Consider the following 19326-nt stretch of genomic DNA (forward strand, 5'->3'; position numbering starts at 1 on the left):
GACTCTTGTATTTACAAGCTCCGCCCTGTGAACTGTTCCTTGATAAATTATTTTACAAATCTTGGACCATTGCTCGACGCTCTTACAATTTTAATTTTAATTATACGTATATATATGTATATATTTATATATATTTATCTTGGGATTCTCAAGCTGCTAATTACGAACTTAAAAACAAACAGTAATTTTTATATTAAAAAAAAATTATAATATTTTTATTTATTTAAAAAAGTTTTTTTTAGTCAATACTTTTGGTAATTAATAGAATCGGGATATTTGCTTTGATTTAAAAATAACAATTAATAATTGATGTCAAATTTTTGATATCACGGCGGAAATATTGGTCGTGTAAAAAAATTTTTGAAACAAAAGTTGTAGGAAATTCAATTTTATGAAAAAATATCTCTTATAATTTTTCTATAGAACTAATAGGAAAGCCGTAATGTCAAAATTAAGATATTTATAATTATCAAAAATTTGGATCATTCATTATGAATCTTAATTTTGAAATTGCGGTGATAATTTTGGTTGTAGAAAAAAATTTTTTAAACAAAAGTTGTAGGAAATTCAATTTTATGAAAAAAATGTCTCCTATAATTTTTCTATAGAACTAATAGGAAAGCCGTAATGTCAAAATTAAGATCTTCATAATTATCAAAAATTTGGATCATTCATTATGAATCTTAATTTTGAAATTGCGGTGATAATTTTGGTTGTAGAAAAAAATTTTTTAAACAAAAGTTGTAGGAAATTTAATTTTATGGAAAAAATGTCTCTTATAATTTTTTTATAGAACTAATAGGAAAGCCGTAATGTCAAAATTAAGATTTTCAAAATTATCAAAAATTTGAATCATTCATTATGAATCTTAATTTTGAAATTACGGTGAAAATATTGGTCGTATAAAAAAATTATAAGAGACATTTTTTTTCGAAAATTAAATTTCCTACAACTTTTGTTCTAAAACTTTTTTTATAAGACCAATATTTTCGCCGTAATACCAAAGATTCTAACCATTAAATCGAAGGCAAAAATCTTGTCCCTAGTAATTAATTCTAATTGATTAGCGGTTACATTTAAAAAAAATATATAAGGGATTACATTTAATAAGCCTGGAATCGTGAATGATTAAAAAGACTTGAGGTAGATGACACAGTTGACTGATATCAAATGAAATTTCATTTGAAACTTTGACTTGTGCGCTCGTTATTGAATTTTTTTTTTGTAACGAGAGCCACTGTGTACATTTGGTGTACAGTACACAGTAGACAAGAGTCGCAGTGGGTATAGCAACTCGTTAAGCGTTTGACAAAGAAAACGATCGTTACTCGCATAACAAAAGCTCCGTACTTGTTGCACACTCGGTCTACCTTTATTTCTCTTTTTAAAGCTACGGTGTAAACACAAGACTAGACTAGACACCAGTCGAAAGCGGCGAGCCGACGTGCAGAGTAGAATATTTTTTAAATTCAACCCTCGGTACAAGATATACAAAAAAAAAAAAAAACGAGAACAATTGAAAATAAATTTACTTATTTTTTTTTCCGTAATTGTTTTTTTTTTATAAGAAAAGTAAACATTAAATAAAATTAATGTATGATCAAAAAAAGGTTATTGCGATATTTTATGTCTTGTGAAAATATTTTAACCGCTTCCGGAAACTTTAAATCTCTGCTGATGCTGTAAATAAATCTCGGGATAAAGAATAAAAAAAAAAAAATATAACTGTCGTAAACGAGACAAAGAAAATTTTTCACAAGCTTTTCGAGGACACTTGCGATACTTTAGCACCCACTTGTTCGTGTTTTCTTTACATCGAGACCTTAACCTTGAGCTTCAAAAAATAACGTGTTTATAAATATCAATTTTTTTTTATTTATTACACTAAAAAATCGGGAGTGAATTCAGAGTGATTGTGAATTTTATTTAAATCCGTCTCTCGGAGTTTTGAATTTAAAAAAAAATCACTTGCCATACGGAGTAAATAGGGAATTTTTTTCCAGCGGAGTGATCCGGATTTGATTTAAATCCGCATTCACTTCAATTCGAAATTTTAGTGTCGAAATAAACTCCCCTTCGGAGTAAATTTCACTCCGACGGAATTAAATAAATAAACAGTCATCCGGATTTAATTCGCGTTCACTCCGCAATTTTTTCCAGTGTATTTATAACTTTAACGATTTAATTATTTGTTGAATCAAACCGATGATCTATAGGCAGTTCATTGTCTGTAATTTTGAAACTCGATAAATAATTTTTCCACCGCGTTATTTAGGCGTGGTCACTTTATTTCGGTCAGTACATAAATCGCGGGCGATAAACAGCGTGTAAACACGACGCTAGAGTGTGGGAATAAAATCGATGAACGTGGACATAAACTACCAGTGGAGAGTCGGTCTGACGATTGCGGAGACTCATCACTTGGACGCCCACATCTCGATCTTGCGTGTCAATTAATTGTTCACATCAGTCATTTAACTTATGTACCAACACAAAAATCATAAATACAGATCATAAATTTTTTATTTAATTGGATGTCATTAAAAAAATTTAATTTAATTTTAAATTATAAATAAATTTGAATTTTCGCGCCCAAGGGACTCGACAATTTTTTTTATACAGTCTATAGATAAATGAATAAATAAATAAATCTATCAGTATTTAAAATATTTAGGCAAAAAATATGAAACAAAAAAAAAATTTTGAGTATTTAAATTATTTATATTTCATTACTTAACCGCGGCCACAATTATTCTGATAAAGTGGCCACTGATTTACGTCGCAATCACGTGTGTTATTTATTTTTAATCACATGGGAATAAAATTACCATTTTTTATTTTTCATTCTCACAAAAATCAATCGTTCAATTTTATTTATTCATTTTTTTTTTATATTTTTATCTTAATTATTTTAATTACAATTTTCATTTTAATTATTATGAAATTTTTTTTGTTACTCGTAACTCGTTGATTTTTAGTCAAGGAATTTTTTAATTTAAACATAAAGTAATTAAATTAACCTTCGAATCAATGAAATATTGTCACGTAATAAAAATAAAAATAAAAAAAAAAAATATATATATATATATATATAATAAAAATGTTAAACTATATAAAATAATTAATTTAAAAGTTTAAACAGTTTATGTGCTGTTATATTAATGAAAAGATCATAAAGAGCGTCGAGAGAAGAGTCTATATAATTTTTGAGCGCTAAAAATACTATAAAGTTTAAATATTAATTTTAGCTAAATTAAAAACTTTAATTAACAAATTATTAAATAAATATGCTTTCAAAAATAATTTTAAATTCAAACTCAATGTAAAACTCGTTACTCCCTATTTAAAAAAAAAAAAAAATGTCCGGGATGTGGGATACAAGACAGGAATTGTACAATTTGTTTAAGTGTTTAGTGGCTCGATAAACTATCAGAGAATGCGAATCGATAAGTATATATATGACATATGGAAAAGTTCCAAAAGCTCCCATTAAAATCGTCTTATCGATAGTAATCTCCGGAAAAGGACATGGAGTTTTATTCAAGTTGGTTGAGTTTTCCACTTGTCTAACGCTTTTATACCGCCGAGTAATATTTGCGAATCTTTTTCACCAGACATTAAACTTTAGAATTTGAATTTCCGACAAATAAAATAAAAGTATTCGACAATGCCTTCATCCATCCAATTTACTGTTACGTGGACTGTTTAAAGTTTCGCCGTATTTTACTTATTCCAGGCACCCACTGAAACATGGATATTATACTCAAATACACGCCGGATTTCATATCAACTCGGTACACGTACTGTTCTCTGTAAATGTTGAAATAAAAGCAACTTGCCCGAGGCATTACTTGCTTTTATACCCACACATACACACACTTCTGCATACACGGTACATCTACTCGTGATAAATTCGTGAAACCGCTTTATACCTTATACCCTACACTTTACACACACTAGATCTCCAGCGTGAGGTTAAAAAAAATTCGCGGACACTTCCGGCTCGCTAGACTCGCCACCAAGAACTATCTTTTCTCTCGACGTGAGAATAAAAATGTCACGGCAAGATCCATGGCTATAAATTTTCCTTATCTTATATATATGTACATGTACATATATATTATAAGTGTACATAGAATTTCTGTAAGCTCATAGCGCAGGTAAAAAAACAGCGATTCGTCGCAGATTAAAGTTTTTTTGAGGTTTCTTTATTCCGCGAACTTTCTGAGGATTATCGAGCCTGGGAAAGTTGTAAAAAAGGCCCAGAGATTGATATGTAAATTTTTAAAAAATCTTCCCTAAAAACCTTCAGCTTTACCCGAAATTTTTCACATAAAAACCAGATGTGATATTTAATTATACATAAAAAAAAATTAGTCTATAATTTTATTGAGCGTTAAATTTTTTTCCAACCCTGTTGAAAAATATACGGGGTATATTTTGAATACGAAGGGATGGAAAATAATTTATCGTAATTTATTGAATTGAGCGGCGCGTTGATCGAGTATGATAATTATTTAAATTACTATATGAAATTATATTGAATGATGAATACACTAGTGCGGATGAGGGTTTTGACGGGACGTACCAAACAAACGTGGTGGTCACGCATAACGGCAGTTGCCTGTACGTCCCACCGGGCATCTTCAAGAGCACATGCAAGATAGACATCACTTGGTTCCCCTTTGACGACCAACACTGTGACATGAAGTTCGGATCCTGGACCTACGACGGCAACCAGGTACACCCAACTATCCCACGTACACTAACACAAATAAATATATATTTAAACACATAAGCCGAACCACCTCTGTTTATGTTGCTCATCACGACTTTAAGCATTTTATCGTCCACCTGATTCCCCAGTCCCGAAATCACACCCGGAAAATTCCTCCCACCGAACTCTCAGCAAGAGAAATTATCGAACAGCGTTCGAGTCAATTAACCTCTTTTAGTCCACATATATTTTATTATACTCAATATAAATATTTTAATCCATATAGATTTTATTTGAAACATAAATTATCTCATGCGCAAATTTAATTTAAATCTCTCGGAAAAAAATCGTTTGAACTTTTTCAAAAAAAAAATCAAAGAGTACAAGTAGATGGTAAGAGTCTTTAAATATTACACTTTACACGTACTTTAGGTTACATATTAATGTATAATATCTTGACAAAGTGTCAACGTGTCTCGCGGGGTTGTCTTCATCGTACATAATATCCCAGCTGACATATGCTACGATTGTCGCTCTGAAATGTTACAAAAGAAGCTCTTTTCAAATAACACACGCGATAAGATTCAAGTTACCTCTGCTGTGCAATTTAAATTTCAAATAAATTTTTATTTTTTTTTTTATGCACGGAGAAAAAAGTATAGTAAAAATTACGATCCTATAGTAAAATTTACTAACAGATATGAAAAAATACATTCTGTATTGTAATTATTACTAAACGTTTAGTAAAATTTACTAGTTAGTAATAATTACATAATAAGATATTAAAAACTACTATACGTAATGTATTTTTTGCTAACACGATTATATTTTTTTACTATCTGTATAGTAAATTCTACTATGTATAGAAAAAATTAAAAGTTGGTGGGGATAGCATATACAAACATGTATTACAAGTTCTGAAACTTTTGTTCAAAGGACACATCGGGCCGTCAGACATTGGAAAGGACTCGCGCGCGGGAGATCAGGGTTCGAATCTCGGTTGAATCAAGTGATTTTTTAAAAAACAAAAATCCACACCAACACCAATACAGATGACAGAAATAATAATAATAATGATCCCGTGTAAAAAAGTTGCGGGATTCCACCGGTAATTCGCAGGTGATCAGCTGAATATCATGTGGAAGTCATATTTTGACACAAATATGAATTTCAGATGATTTCCGGATGAGTATCAAATGATAATATGGAAAGAAAGTTAGGAATAGATTGTAATGATTATATTATAAGTTGACACGTAAAATGAGAGATATTTTTTTTTTAAATTAGCAGTAACGAAGTAATCGGGGAACCTGGGGCATGAAGGCCCCTTTCAAAAATTTAGTAAATTTTTTTTTTCTTTCATTTTCGGTCAAATTATGTTATCTCTGATATTTTAAGCTGATTTGCAATATCTGGGGCATAATGAACCACCTGTAAAATAATTTTCTACAGAAACAATTATTTTTTTCTAAACTAAAATGAATTTGAAAAATTTATTAATTAAAGCTCTTTTAGGTCAATACACTAAAAAAAATTCGCGAAGTGTTTAACAGTTTAATATAAATTCATTGAAATGTTAAAACTCCGGACAGGAGTGAATTGGGAGTGAAATAAAATCCACTTCACTCCGAGATCACTCCGCTAAAAAAAAACTCCCAATTTCCCCGCAAGAAAAAAAAAATTTTTTGCAATAGAATTTTTCATACAATCTATCACTTGAACTATATTTCTATACTATCTTTGTGTATTCATAAGGAATTCATCCGGAATTCATATTTGTGTCAAAATATGACTTCCACATGATAATCAGCGGATCACCTGCGGAATACCGCAACTTTTTTATACGGGGAATAATAATAAAAAGTTGAAAAACTATTTAGAATTTAATTTAATTTTTTTCCATTCTAATATAGTAAAATTTACTAAACGGGATACTAAAATTTACTAAATGGGATAGTAAAATTTACTAAACGATTTGTAAAATATGCTAATCTGTTTATGAATTTTTCATATAAATCATAAGCGTTTCAAGATTACTATCCAAATTTAGTAATTATTCTCATATTTTTTAGTAAAATTCACTATATTTTTTTATCCGTGTGCATTTATTAATAATATTTTATTATTACTTTTAATTCTTTTGTGAATTATATCCAGACTAATAAACACACCCGATAAAATATTTTATCTGATCGTTAAATTTATTTGCTATTCATTTAAATTCAAAATACGGATTTAGATTATTCATTGTAAAGCTTCGATACATTTACCAAAAATATAAACAATATGACAATAAAATTACCTGATTAAAAAACAATCCACTCAATTGAAAGTATGTGGGATTATTATTCAAACAAAATGATAAAAAGTATAAAACACACTCGATTATTAAAATTTAATCGGGATTTATGCACTCACACATAATTAGTGTGATAACATAATTTACATGCAATGTAAACTAGTTACGTGATACATGTAAATTGATTCGAGACATACGGGACAAACTTTTGATTCCCCCGAGCCGACATGAGTTTTGTGTGTCAAGTCACGGTTATCTACCCACGGAGCTTCTATTATAACATTTCTGATCCTATATTTATTAAACATACATCAGTTCTCGTGCTGGTACTTAAAACTTCGACAAGCAAAACTTGTCTTTTTGCTAAGCTCTTCTCCGGAAACAGGCTAAACTTTACCGAAAAATTTTTAAATTTTAAATTAATGTTAATAATTACGACCCCTCAGATTCAATTTTTGATATGAATCATAACCACTAGCGGTTACAATGGACGAAAAAAACTAAAATGAGATAATAGGATTAATTTCAGTAGAATGAAAATGAACAATAGAAGCATCGGGTGGAAAGAGAATTATCTGAAAGCGTCTATCAGAGTGAGAAATTAAGACTCTACTACTACTACTACTACTACTACTTCTACTACTACTAGAACTACGACCGAACGTCTCTTCGTAATTTCTCAGCGCATTTCTGCGATGCCTGGTGTGTTTTCTGATCAGATCAACCTACGGTTGAAATGACCGAGAAATTCCCAGGATACATCAACAACCAACATCCAATTCACGAACTACCCTATCAAACCTCCACCCCCTGTTTCCTATATCTATAATCCCATGCTACCGATACCACCCCCAATACTATTTACCCAACATCCTCTATATATGTTCCTATGACCCCACATCTATATCTATTAACACACATTCTTAATATATATATCTATATATATATATATAGGTATATATATACATATATATATATATATATATATATCTCAATAGCACACGCTCTCTTGTCTCTCAGCCTTTATTACTTTATACACCCGATATATGTACACATATATATATATATGTATGTATATATATGTATAGCTACACAATAGTCATCGCTCTATAGTCGTTCTCACGCTTTATAGCTTATGAGACACCCGATAAATTACACGAAATATTTAAAAAAAATTTATAAATTCAATGGAAGTGAAATTTTTCAAGACAGGGATCGATGAGGACGAGAACGAAAAATTAAGAGACAAAAATAGACGACAGTTTTTTTAGCTACGGTTAGAATTGAAAGCAAATTAAGAGTATTATGCAAATAAACGTTAATGCTGATGATATTGGGTAATTATATAATTTCCTTTAGCACTTGAGAGTAAAAGTGCCGTTAAATTTCTAGCTTTGTAAGAAACTTTGAATTTTCGTCGACGAAATTACAAAGTTTCTGGGTAGAGTGTAAGACGGGATGAACAGGTAGGCGGTGAAGGGATACGGGGATCGGATATATGAGGAGTTGACAAGTGAATGAGCGAGAAAGTTACCCGCGTTCGACAACGCCTTTACTTTGCCAATCTAACTTGTCACTTGTGATATGTGTCTTGCGCACTTTCGTGGTCCTCACCCTTCGCTTATTCTTAGCGATTCTATTTCATGTCTGCGTCGACCTTTCAGGACTTGAGTCGCACCGCGGCCCCTAATTAACGCTAACTTTATTTCGTGTTTCTGGCAACCAGTTTCGTACAATCTCCGCTTACTCACTTGCTCATTCTCATTCACTTACACTCAGTGCTCTTTGTTGCAGTACGAGTGGGTTAGACCCTCAGTCAAACTTGAGCCAGCTACAGATATACGCTCCCTTATTCTCGGTATTACTGTCGGGACTCAGAGAATCGAGACTCCAAACTCGTGGTTTTGTTACTTTACGCTACTTGCCAATTGGATTATTCCGTATTGTACACTAGTTTCAATAATTTTAGTGCTCAGTTATTACGACCGCCATGAGAGTACAGTACTAAAAATCATTACTGTTTAATTATTAACGGCAAAGTATACACTAGGGTGGGTTGAAAAAAAACTTTTTTTTTTGTTTTTCTTAGCATGGGGGTAGAATTTGTACCTTATAAAAAAAAAAAATTTTCAAGAAATAGTATATTACACTACAAGGGAAGAAAGTTGAAATTCCTGCCCTGTGTGATAAGATGCCCGAGGCGAAGCCGAGGGCATCATGACACACAGGGTAGGGCTTTCAACTATCTTCCCGTGTGGTGTATACGATTTTTCTTTATACCTGGTCGAAAGTACGTTTATTAATTACATTTTTGAATACTATAAACAATACAACCACGTTCTGCCTTCAGCTGACAGGTCGGCCATGTTTTTTTTATTTGCTCCCTATTGACGCGCCTCTTTCGGACATACATAAAACTTTAATTTTTTTCCGTCTCTCTTTTTTTTTTTGTTGCGTTTTTGATGCCTGCCCCGCGACATTTGAAAGCACGAGCGAAGCGAGTGCGTCTGGTCGGCGGGGGCAGGCATCAAAAACAAAACAAAAAAAAAGACATAATTATACTTATAAAAAATAAAAAATAAAAAAAAATTATTTTTTTTCGAAAGAAATAAATTTATGCCTATGAACAAGTTTTTTTTCCCTGCCAATAAAAAATATATAAATGAATACATAAACTTTCAATAATTAACCTCGCCTCTGCATCAAAATCTTTTATCACCTCATCCTCGTCCATAAAGTCATCAGATGATACTTTTTCAGTCATTTTATTATTGCAAGTACACTGTTTACTTAAAATATCACAAACAACGAGACACAAAAACACTGACATATATATAAATAAAGCAACGATCTATGATGTTATCGTCAAAAATTTTATTGATAAAGTGGTAGACGTTCAGTAGATGGCAGCAGCCGGCTGTTTCCGTAGGCACGAAATAGTATATTACACACCTAGGGAAGTAAAGTAAGAAATGTCTCAGATCACATGTAATTGTTGGCCGAGGCGAAGCCGAGGTCAACAAACATGTGGTCTGAGGCTTTCTTATTTACTTCCCGAGGAGTGTATACTATTTTTCTCCTCGACGGAGGCGGAAAGCGGCAACTTCGTTTTGCACAGCGGGACGAAAGTTGACGCTTTCCGCCCGGAGGTGAGAAAAAATTTTTTGCTCCCGGCGATATAAGTGGGGCGCGTGTAACTCCACCAGGAGAGGGAAATGAGACTTTAGGCCTTAAAATTAGGGAGGGAAGTGCGTACTTTCGACTAAGGGATAAAGAAAAAAAAAATTTTTTTACTCAACATTTTGAGGTGGCCCACTCGTTTTTTAAATAAATAATTGATTAAACGGAGTAGTTCCAATGAAAAAAATTTTTTTTTGTCCAAAATCGTGGAAAACATCTAATAATTGTCGAATGTGATTTTTTTTTACTTCACTTTCATTTTAATTCAAAAGAAAATGCTTTTCATTTTCGGATTTTTTACTTAAATTACAAAAATAATAGGAAAAAAATTTTTTAAACTTCTGACTTTCAATTAGCTTTCAAGGGGACACCCTACAGATTCTAGAACACCATGCAATTTTTTTCGTTGGGACTACCCCGTTTGATTAATTATTTATTTTAAAAACGAGTGGGCCGGCTCAAAATGTTGAGTAAAAAAATTTTTTTTTTCTTAAAAAATTTTTTTTTTTCATAAGATACAAATTCTACCCCCATGCTAAGAAAAACAAAAAAAAAGTTTTTTTTCAACCCACCCTAGTATACACGCGAATTAAAATTCAATTATCATTAAAATTTTATTTACTTTCAGACAAAGTCGGGTAACTTAAAAAAAATTTTTTTTCTTCGTATCGTAAAAATTAAACGAGTACAGTAACAAAAATAATTTACAATTCAACTTCGGAGTACGGGTGTCAAAAAAAAAATTCATCGAAAATAGAAACCGGATGCAAAATTATTAACAGGAGTTATCAGATATTTTCGGTCATCAAAATCTCTAAATACAAAACACAGACCGCACTTTGATGCATTACTGTCTAATTTAGCGAAGTGCGCTTTAATTGTTTTATAAAATTCGTTTGTTTAAGAGAAAAACTCGGCGAAAGTTTTTATTTACTGTACAAGTACAACAAAGATAGTACCGTAAAATGAATATTTACAGAAAATTTACTCACTTCGTGGACTTGAGTGTAATAGAGAGAAAAGTGCGAACTCCTGTTAAAGAAAATAAAAATCTGGGTACCCCATTTTACTCGGCCTTACGCTAATTAATTTAAAATCTAAAAACCTTGTAAAAATAACAATAGAGCAAGTACATTGTCGTCAGCAATTATTTGAACTGACAAGATTACCTTTAAAAAAAATAAAAAATAAAATATGACAGCTTTGTTTATTCACTAATAACGAGAGCGTTCTTTTGTCGATGCAATTATCGAGTAAAAGTACAAAAGAAAACTCCTCGCGATATTTAATAATAATAATAAAAGTGAGATATTGAACTGTCGATAGTATATCGAGATGTGAATTTATTATCTCAAGAGGTGAAAGCACTCGCACTCTATTTTTGTCTCGACCCTTTACATGGCCCTCTCTCTTCCACACACTCGCTAGTCCCTTTTGTTCTCAATAACTCATCAATCCCCTCTTTGTCATCGCAACCCACGCGAGCTTTTCTTTGTTTACTTCCTTCCTTTTTATTACCATTATAATTATTGTTATTTCTCAAACGCTTTCATCGAGTCCCCGTCTCAATTAAATTTATTACACTCCAGTTCATTAATATCCAATTGTTGTACGTAAAAACACGCGATTCGTTGTTGGCAACCGCATTTATTATTTACCCACATTTTTAATATTTATCGCGGCCTTTTTATTACATTTATTTATCCACATCAATAATTGTTACCATACATTAAAATACAATATAATTAATCACGCTGATTGGCTGATAACGCTTGCCAATGTTTTTTGCTTAACGCGCCTCGTGCAAATTAACACGATTTAAATTAAATTTTATAATTACTTAGATAAATTACTTTTTTTTTAAATAAAATCCCATTTAAATCCGCGTTTTTTTCTCTCTCTCTCTCTCTTATTATCTTATGTCAGGGAAATTATTCAACTCTTAAGTAAAATATATGAATAAGTATTTATATATACTCACAACAATATACAAAAAAATAATACACACCTACATCGACGAGTCAAAGCCGGGACCACGTGATTATGTCTGAGCTGGGAACCACGATTTTGCATGGAGCAGATTGCCGCGACGTTCTCCCATCGACTCCACGATCCCAAATCCTGAGCTCGAAATTTTTTATTTTAACTTTAAAACAAAAATAAATATTTTTAAATTAAATATATATATATTAGACTGGGCCAAAAAAATCGACTACTTTTTTTTTTTAACGTTACTGTGTAAATATTATTTGGGATGACAAAAAAAAATTATTGTGAAAATTTGAGCCCTTAATTTTGATATTAAGAGGTGTATCATCGCAATTTTCGATTTTTTTTAAATGAGCGGGTTTTTGTCTCATAACGCTCAATCCATCGAGATAAACGAAATCGACTCAGATACATTTTTTGAAGGAAATTTGATGCTCTATAAAAAAGGTCTGATTGAAATTTTTCGTCAGATGAACCGTTTCCTTATAATCATGCTTTGAACGTTGGTATGATTTTAAAATTTGATTGTTCAACTTTGGAATTTTGTAATTCATGTAAAAATAAGTTTCCGGAAAAAGACAATGAATATTCTTGAAGGAAATTGAATGCTCTACAAAAAAAGTCTCTTAACAATTTTCGCTAAATTCACTCCTTCAAAAGTTATTCAAGGTTGAAGTTATGTAAAACGACTTCAATAATCTTGAATAACTTTTGAAGGAGTGAATTTAGCAAAAATTGTTAAGAGACTTTTTTTGTAGAGCATTCAATTTCCTTCAAGAATATATATTGTCTTTTTCCGGAAACTTATTTTTACATGAATTACAAAATTCCAAAGTTGAACAATCAAATTTTAAAATCATACCAACGTTCAAAGCATGATTATAAGGAAACGGTTCATCTGACGAAAAATTTTAATCAGACCTTTTTTGTAGAGCATCAAATTTCCTTCAAAAAATGTATCCGAGTCGATTTCGTTTATCTCGATGGATTGAGAGTTATGAGACAAAAACCCGCTCATTTAAAAAAAATCGAAAGTTGCGATTATACACCTCTTAATATCAAAATTAAGGGCTCAAATTTTCACAATAATTTTTTTTTGTCATCCCAAATAATATTTACACAGTATCGTTAAAAAAAAAAATAGTCGATTTTTTTGGCTCAGTCTAATATATATATATATAGATGTATATCTATAGAAGTAGTAGAGGTCTTTGGTGGTCATAAATAACGAGAGATAAACCAATAAGTTATCTCGTATGTGATGCTAACCCGAAAAGAAAAAAAAGTTTAGGAAAAATGTTCACAAATTTAAAAGCGGATCGTAGTGTGGGATAGAGTGAAATAAATTGTTGAGGTTATTCGAAAGGAACGTCGAAAAGAGTTTGTCGGAAGGGGCCGGAGGTAGATTGTGCATGTGAGGGCAACAATGGAGCGACTGGCCAGGGAGACGGCACATTCATCGCGGACTCGCTGGATGGACGAGATGATCTTGTGGTCTGTATACTGAAGCTCTTTCACTGCAGAGCATTTCGGTTCGCTTTAGCACTGGGATGCAGTTTATCACTTTACTTTTCGAGGGAAAATAGAGATGCTGTTGTGGCGTGAAGACGCGCTCGAAACGAACGATTCATCTTACCCACTAGAGAATAAACAGGGCCCTGAAGAAATGACAAGTGTATTTATGGTTTTTATTCGGGTGTATGTGCTCGTATGGAGCCAGAGTAAGACCAAGAGACTTCAACACAAGACTCTAGGGAATGTCATACTCTAATCTTAACGTTTTTCGATTTCTCAAGGGAGTTTTATGTCATCTTGTAAATCACATCTTCATTTCCATTAATAATACATTTTTTTTATGAAAAAAATACCGGAATAAATAATTGCAGATTTTTAAAAAATAAAAACTCGAGATAAAATTTTTTTTTAATCAAAATTTCCAAATTAGAGTCGAAAAAAAAATGATCTCAGTCTGTTCAAATTTTGTAAACTAAATAATGACATTGATATGATGGTAGAGGAATTTAAATAATTGAGATTTACGGGGCATAAATAATAGACTAATGTCTCTGAAGACAAGAAGTGAGGGAATTAGCTCGAGATTACAGACTCTATTACCGTCACATACCGCAGATTCTCAGGGGATTAAGTATTTTTAAAAATTAATGAACCTCGGCAAGGAAATTAAATAATAGATTCAACGTTGAATCCAGATCGTAAAATTAACGTTCGATTAATGGCTCGGGGAAGTCTGTGAGCTATCGAACCTCATGAATTTAAAATCAACACAAGTTCATTGTCCCTAACAATCACATAAACGAGTGATAAATCAGTCCGAGTTCCGAGTCCCGAGTCCTGTGTAAGGATCGACGACCGATAGGATTTCCGTCCGTCCACGAGTGTCAGGTATATCGCCCGGATTTATTCACTAAACCCGTTCTCAATGGATATGCATACTCCCATATATATCTATACGTACACCATACAATAATATATCAACCGAACACACGATACTTGTGGAATCAAACGAAAATCGTGAATTTGAAATCTTGGTTCTCTATCGAGCAATCGATCCTTCCGGTCATTCGTCATTTGATAAAATCTCTCGTGGATTTGTTATTTCCAAAGACCGCCTACGACTAAATGTCTAGCCGACTATTTAAATATTTAAAACTCGTCTTCATTTTTATATATTTATTAATTTAAAAAAATTTATTTTTATTTTAATTAAAATAAAATTGATTATTTAATGAGCCTCCAACAAAAAATACCTGCCGTGGAGTCCATTGTTGAACGACGCTTCCATGCCAGCAGATAGACGAGTCCCCACTCTCATTTATCACATACGTATTAAATTAATCATCAAACAGCAATTGAGCAAATTACCACCCAATTTCACAAAGTTGATTAATTTAATACATGTCAATTGTTAACCATCGATAAACTTTTTGTTATCATGAGTAAGATCACCATAACATTTTTCGATAAATCTAAACCGAGCTTGGCAATGGAAAATCGGGAGTGAGTACTCGTCGTGCAAAAAGCTTAGGCTAAGTTCGTATTTGCCTTGCACACACTCGAAATCTCTCGATACCTTCGACGAAGCACGAAAATATTTTTTTATTTTTTATGCACAAGCATAAAAATAAAACTTGTATTTTTTTTTTTTTTTTGCTTAGTAATTTTTAAAAAATAATAAAATATGAAACAAGCCAGTGGCTCTTTAGCGTAAACGATACCGGGTATCATTGACGATGAATCGAATCTATTGGAGCATTATTTTTTACAGCCTCAAGGATTATCAACTATAAATATATGAGGCAGTCAAGCATACAGGGAACTTAGCAATATTTATTATTTTTTTTTTTCCATTCTGTATTTTATATTTATTTGTAAAACAGACGGTTGAGTAGCTTGAGTTTTATAGCTGCTGCAGCTCCCGATATTACGCTCATGTTTACTTTCATAAATATTTTTTATTATTCACTACTTCTATGACGACTTCGTGTTTGCGGACTGAAGTAAAAAAATATAACGTTCGTTAAAATAAATACGTGAAAATGGAAAAAAATAAAAAGTTTAACATTTATATTTAACGTGCATGTGAGATAGCCGACATAAATAATATGCAGTCGGAAAAAAAGTTTATAAAATATTAAACCGGGTAATTTTTATTAAATTGAGAAGCGGAAGTGAACCGCAGCTGCACTGTATACTCTCGAGGACAGTGATGGCAAAGAGAACATTATCAGCTTCGTGAAATATCACACGTTCAGTCTCGTCATAAACCGAACTTCTACTACAGCATAATCTTCACTAGAAATTTTTTTGCCGCCATCAACTTTTAAAATTCTCCAATAAATTTATCCATTTCGCTTCTCAAATAAACACGTCATTATTTTTTTTTTGCATTTTATCGCGACAAAAATTTTCAATTTCGCGCTTCGATACAACTCCTTACCTATCTGTCTATTTTTATATACATAAATATAAATATATACTTATAGATATATGTAACTCGAGTAATATTTCATTTAAAGCTTTAAAATTTAAAAACCCCTCGAACCACAGAATTTAACTGCCAAATAATTTCGCGGGACATTAAACTGACATTTACGTTACCGGAGAAAGTATTTCCGAAATGACGACAAATTAAGTGAATAAAAATAATTATTACGACACGGAAAAAAAAAACTTTAAAAATTACTATTGCACGCCTCGGAAGCGAAGCGGAGAGGTTGTGCTTTATAACCGATCTGTCAAGGTCACACGATTTCCACTCATTAAAGTGCATATATTTTTTTTCTATTACTCTTACACATTATGAAAAACACATCAATATAAAGCTGAAACACTAATGAATAATCCTGATACTTTTTTTAATTTGTCTAATATGTATTAATATAAAAAAAAGTTCATTAAAAAAAATTTATCGTGGACGTCCATTAGTCTGTGGTTCAAAAAAACGGCGTGGTACGGATATCTCGAGAACGACTTGACGAAACTACTTAATTTTTTTTTCAAAATTTTCAGAAATAAGCAAAGAAGGTTCCTTTCGAAAATCACTACTGTAGGCCTTCTCGTTTTTTTAAAAATAAATCATTACGGTTAAAACCGGCAATCTTACATGTAAACAAACACACACTGCCGCCATTTTTCATTAGGAATGTTCTCCTTATTTATTTTTTTTTTACTTTTATTACCGTATATTTACCATGGAAATTTCTATGGAAAAAGAGCGGGATATTCAATTTTATTCGAAATTTAACTTTTAAAAAAAAACATAACATGAGCGTTCGAGGCGTGCACTTTTGGATTTTCCAAATTTTAAATAAACTATTTGAAATTACAACCCGCAACCCGGTCGTCAATATGGGGAATTTTAACTTTCAAATAGTAAATTTTATAATTCGTGTCGTCTATTTTCTAAGTATCGGTTACGATTTTTAAAGTTAAAATAGTAATTTTTCTTACGTAGACAATAAATTTTCATATTTATCCTGTAATTATTCACGTTTTAATCATAAACGAAAAAATTACTATTTAGAATGATGGTATTTACTGATCACTTCATCATTATATTACTTGTCATTCTCAATTTATATGGTTCATTTTTTTCCGTGTATTAAAATAATTTACTAACGAAAAATTTTCCCGGTTCCTTTCAAATTATTTCCATTCGCGAATTCATAACCCGACTTTTTATTTTTGTCGCGATTATTATTAATTAAAAAAGATTATCAGAAGATCGCTGTCTTACAATTAAGTACAAGTAGGGACGGAAAATTCCGCAGTCTTGCACCTGTTGCATGGCCTCTAGCCCTTTCTCAAACCCTCTGTCGCGTTACTTAGGGCTTTCTTGACAGCGCGTCCATCCGCGGTTCGTCACCCACACTCGCGTGAGCTCACACGACAGTAAATCTTCTGCAGCAGCAGGGGTTTTTATTTGCACGATATCTATCTACTGTAGCCTTGATTATTTTTACGAAACCACACGGAAATAAATTTACTGTTACTGCAACAGGAAAAAATTTTGTAGGAGCAAAAGGACAAAATCCTGTTGCAGCAACAAGATTTTTCCTGTGGAATCAATAAAACAAGGAACAAATTTCATGCACCAATTTTTTTTATCCGTATAATGAAATTTAAAAATTTGGAAAAAAATTAAAAAATTTTTTTGAAGTCAATTTTTTTTTTTTTATTGGAATTTTCGTTCAAAATTTGAAGTTTTTTTCAAATTTTGAAATTTTATTATACTGACGAAAAAAAAATTAGTACATGAAACTTCTGCTTTATCCTATTGATTTCACAGAAAAAAAATCTTGTTTCTGCAACAGAATTTTGTCTTGTAGCTGCAACATGACTGCCTCCTGTTGGAGCTGAATTTTACTTCGATGCTCCATAGCTTCAACTTCTTTCGTGATTTAAAAAAAAATGATATCATAAATAAACGTGCATTGGAAAAGGTATGACAGATTAAAAAAATTTTTTGAAGAATGTGATAAATAAAAAAAAAAAATTAATCAGGTGTGTGCAAGGCAGATGCATTCGGATGCGCTCTTACTTGCGTGCCCCTCAACGCACCGTTGAAAATATAATACAGGGCGCGGTGTGAATGAGCATGGGCATTCATGTAAGACCACGTACCGAACAATAATTTACACCCCTAATTAAAAATAAAAAAAAACTCTATACCAATTACCACTTACTCCTCCATCACTAGAGCTATTACTGTTACTATTAAGCTTCACAGCTTTAACTGTTACTTATTTTATTTTTTAAATTAATAACCATTAATTTAATTAATAAATTTTGTTAATTAATTATGTATGTTACTTGATATATTGTTATTATTTATCGACTTTAAAATGTGTCGCGTCGATGGATTAAATGGGCCGGCTTCGTGCTTCCTCTTTGGGCGTTTTCTATCCTTTTAAATAATAAAATACTGTGCGATATTTTTTTTTTATTATTAAAACACACATTGAGCATTGAAGCACGAAGACGCACATTTACTCCACTCGACTTGGAACACAAGTTGATATTTTAACAAAGACATAATCTTGATTTACTTCAGCGAAATCAAACGTTGAATATATTTTTAGGTGATTAATCATAAAATAACTGATTAATATAAATTCTGGTCAGTATTAATCAGAGCAAAATTGATATTGTGGAAAACGTGTAAAATCGTTGACCAATAGTCGTGATTACAGACGATAATTAGTTAAAACTTGGGCAATTAGACGGCTGGTTTAACTTTACAGTCGAGTGAAATTGCTCGACACTAGTCATACACCCGAATAGTTATCCTCTTGCGACTTAGTCGAGACTAAATATACAATCTTGTACATTAATATGATGAGTGCATATTGCAGATTAACTTTGGGCAAACTGCAGTACGATGTGTTTGCTACTAAAGTGAATGTTGCTGGAATTACCCAGGCATTAGTACGTCATTGAACTAGAAAATTTAACGCTTGCTGTATAGAGTCGTAAAATGGTTCAAAATTCAAATGTACATCTCGAATTTCTCATATTAATTCAAAATTTGGCTTACATTTCATTCTATATTACACTATTTCTATATCGAAGTTGAAAAACGAGGCCCCGGAATCCAAAAATTACTTACACTATAGAGTAA

At 31.8% G+C, this 19326-nt stretch overlaps 1 protein-coding gene across 2 annotated transcripts in view; it reads left to right on the top strand.

Annotated features, from left to right (window-relative positions):
- The window catches only part of LOC130678752 (acetylcholine receptor subunit alpha-type acr-16-like), a 171817-nt gene that overhangs the window by 88660 nt on the left and 63831 nt on the right, over positions 1–19326 (top strand). For both annotated transcript variants that reach the window (XM_057486195.1, XM_057486197.1), the window contains exon 5: positions 4561–4741. In XM_057486195.1, coding sequence (XP_057342178.1) covers positions 4561–4741 — 181 coding nt within the window. The remainder of the gene's footprint in view (positions 1–4560; positions 4742–19326) is intronic.

Source organism: Microplitis mediator, chromosome 2 (assembly GCF_029852145.1).
Source record: "Microplitis mediator isolate UGA2020A chromosome 2, iyMicMedi2.1, whole genome shotgun sequence".
NCBI classification, from domain to species: domain Eukaryota; kingdom Metazoa; phylum Arthropoda; class Insecta; order Hymenoptera; family Braconidae; genus Microplitis; species Microplitis mediator.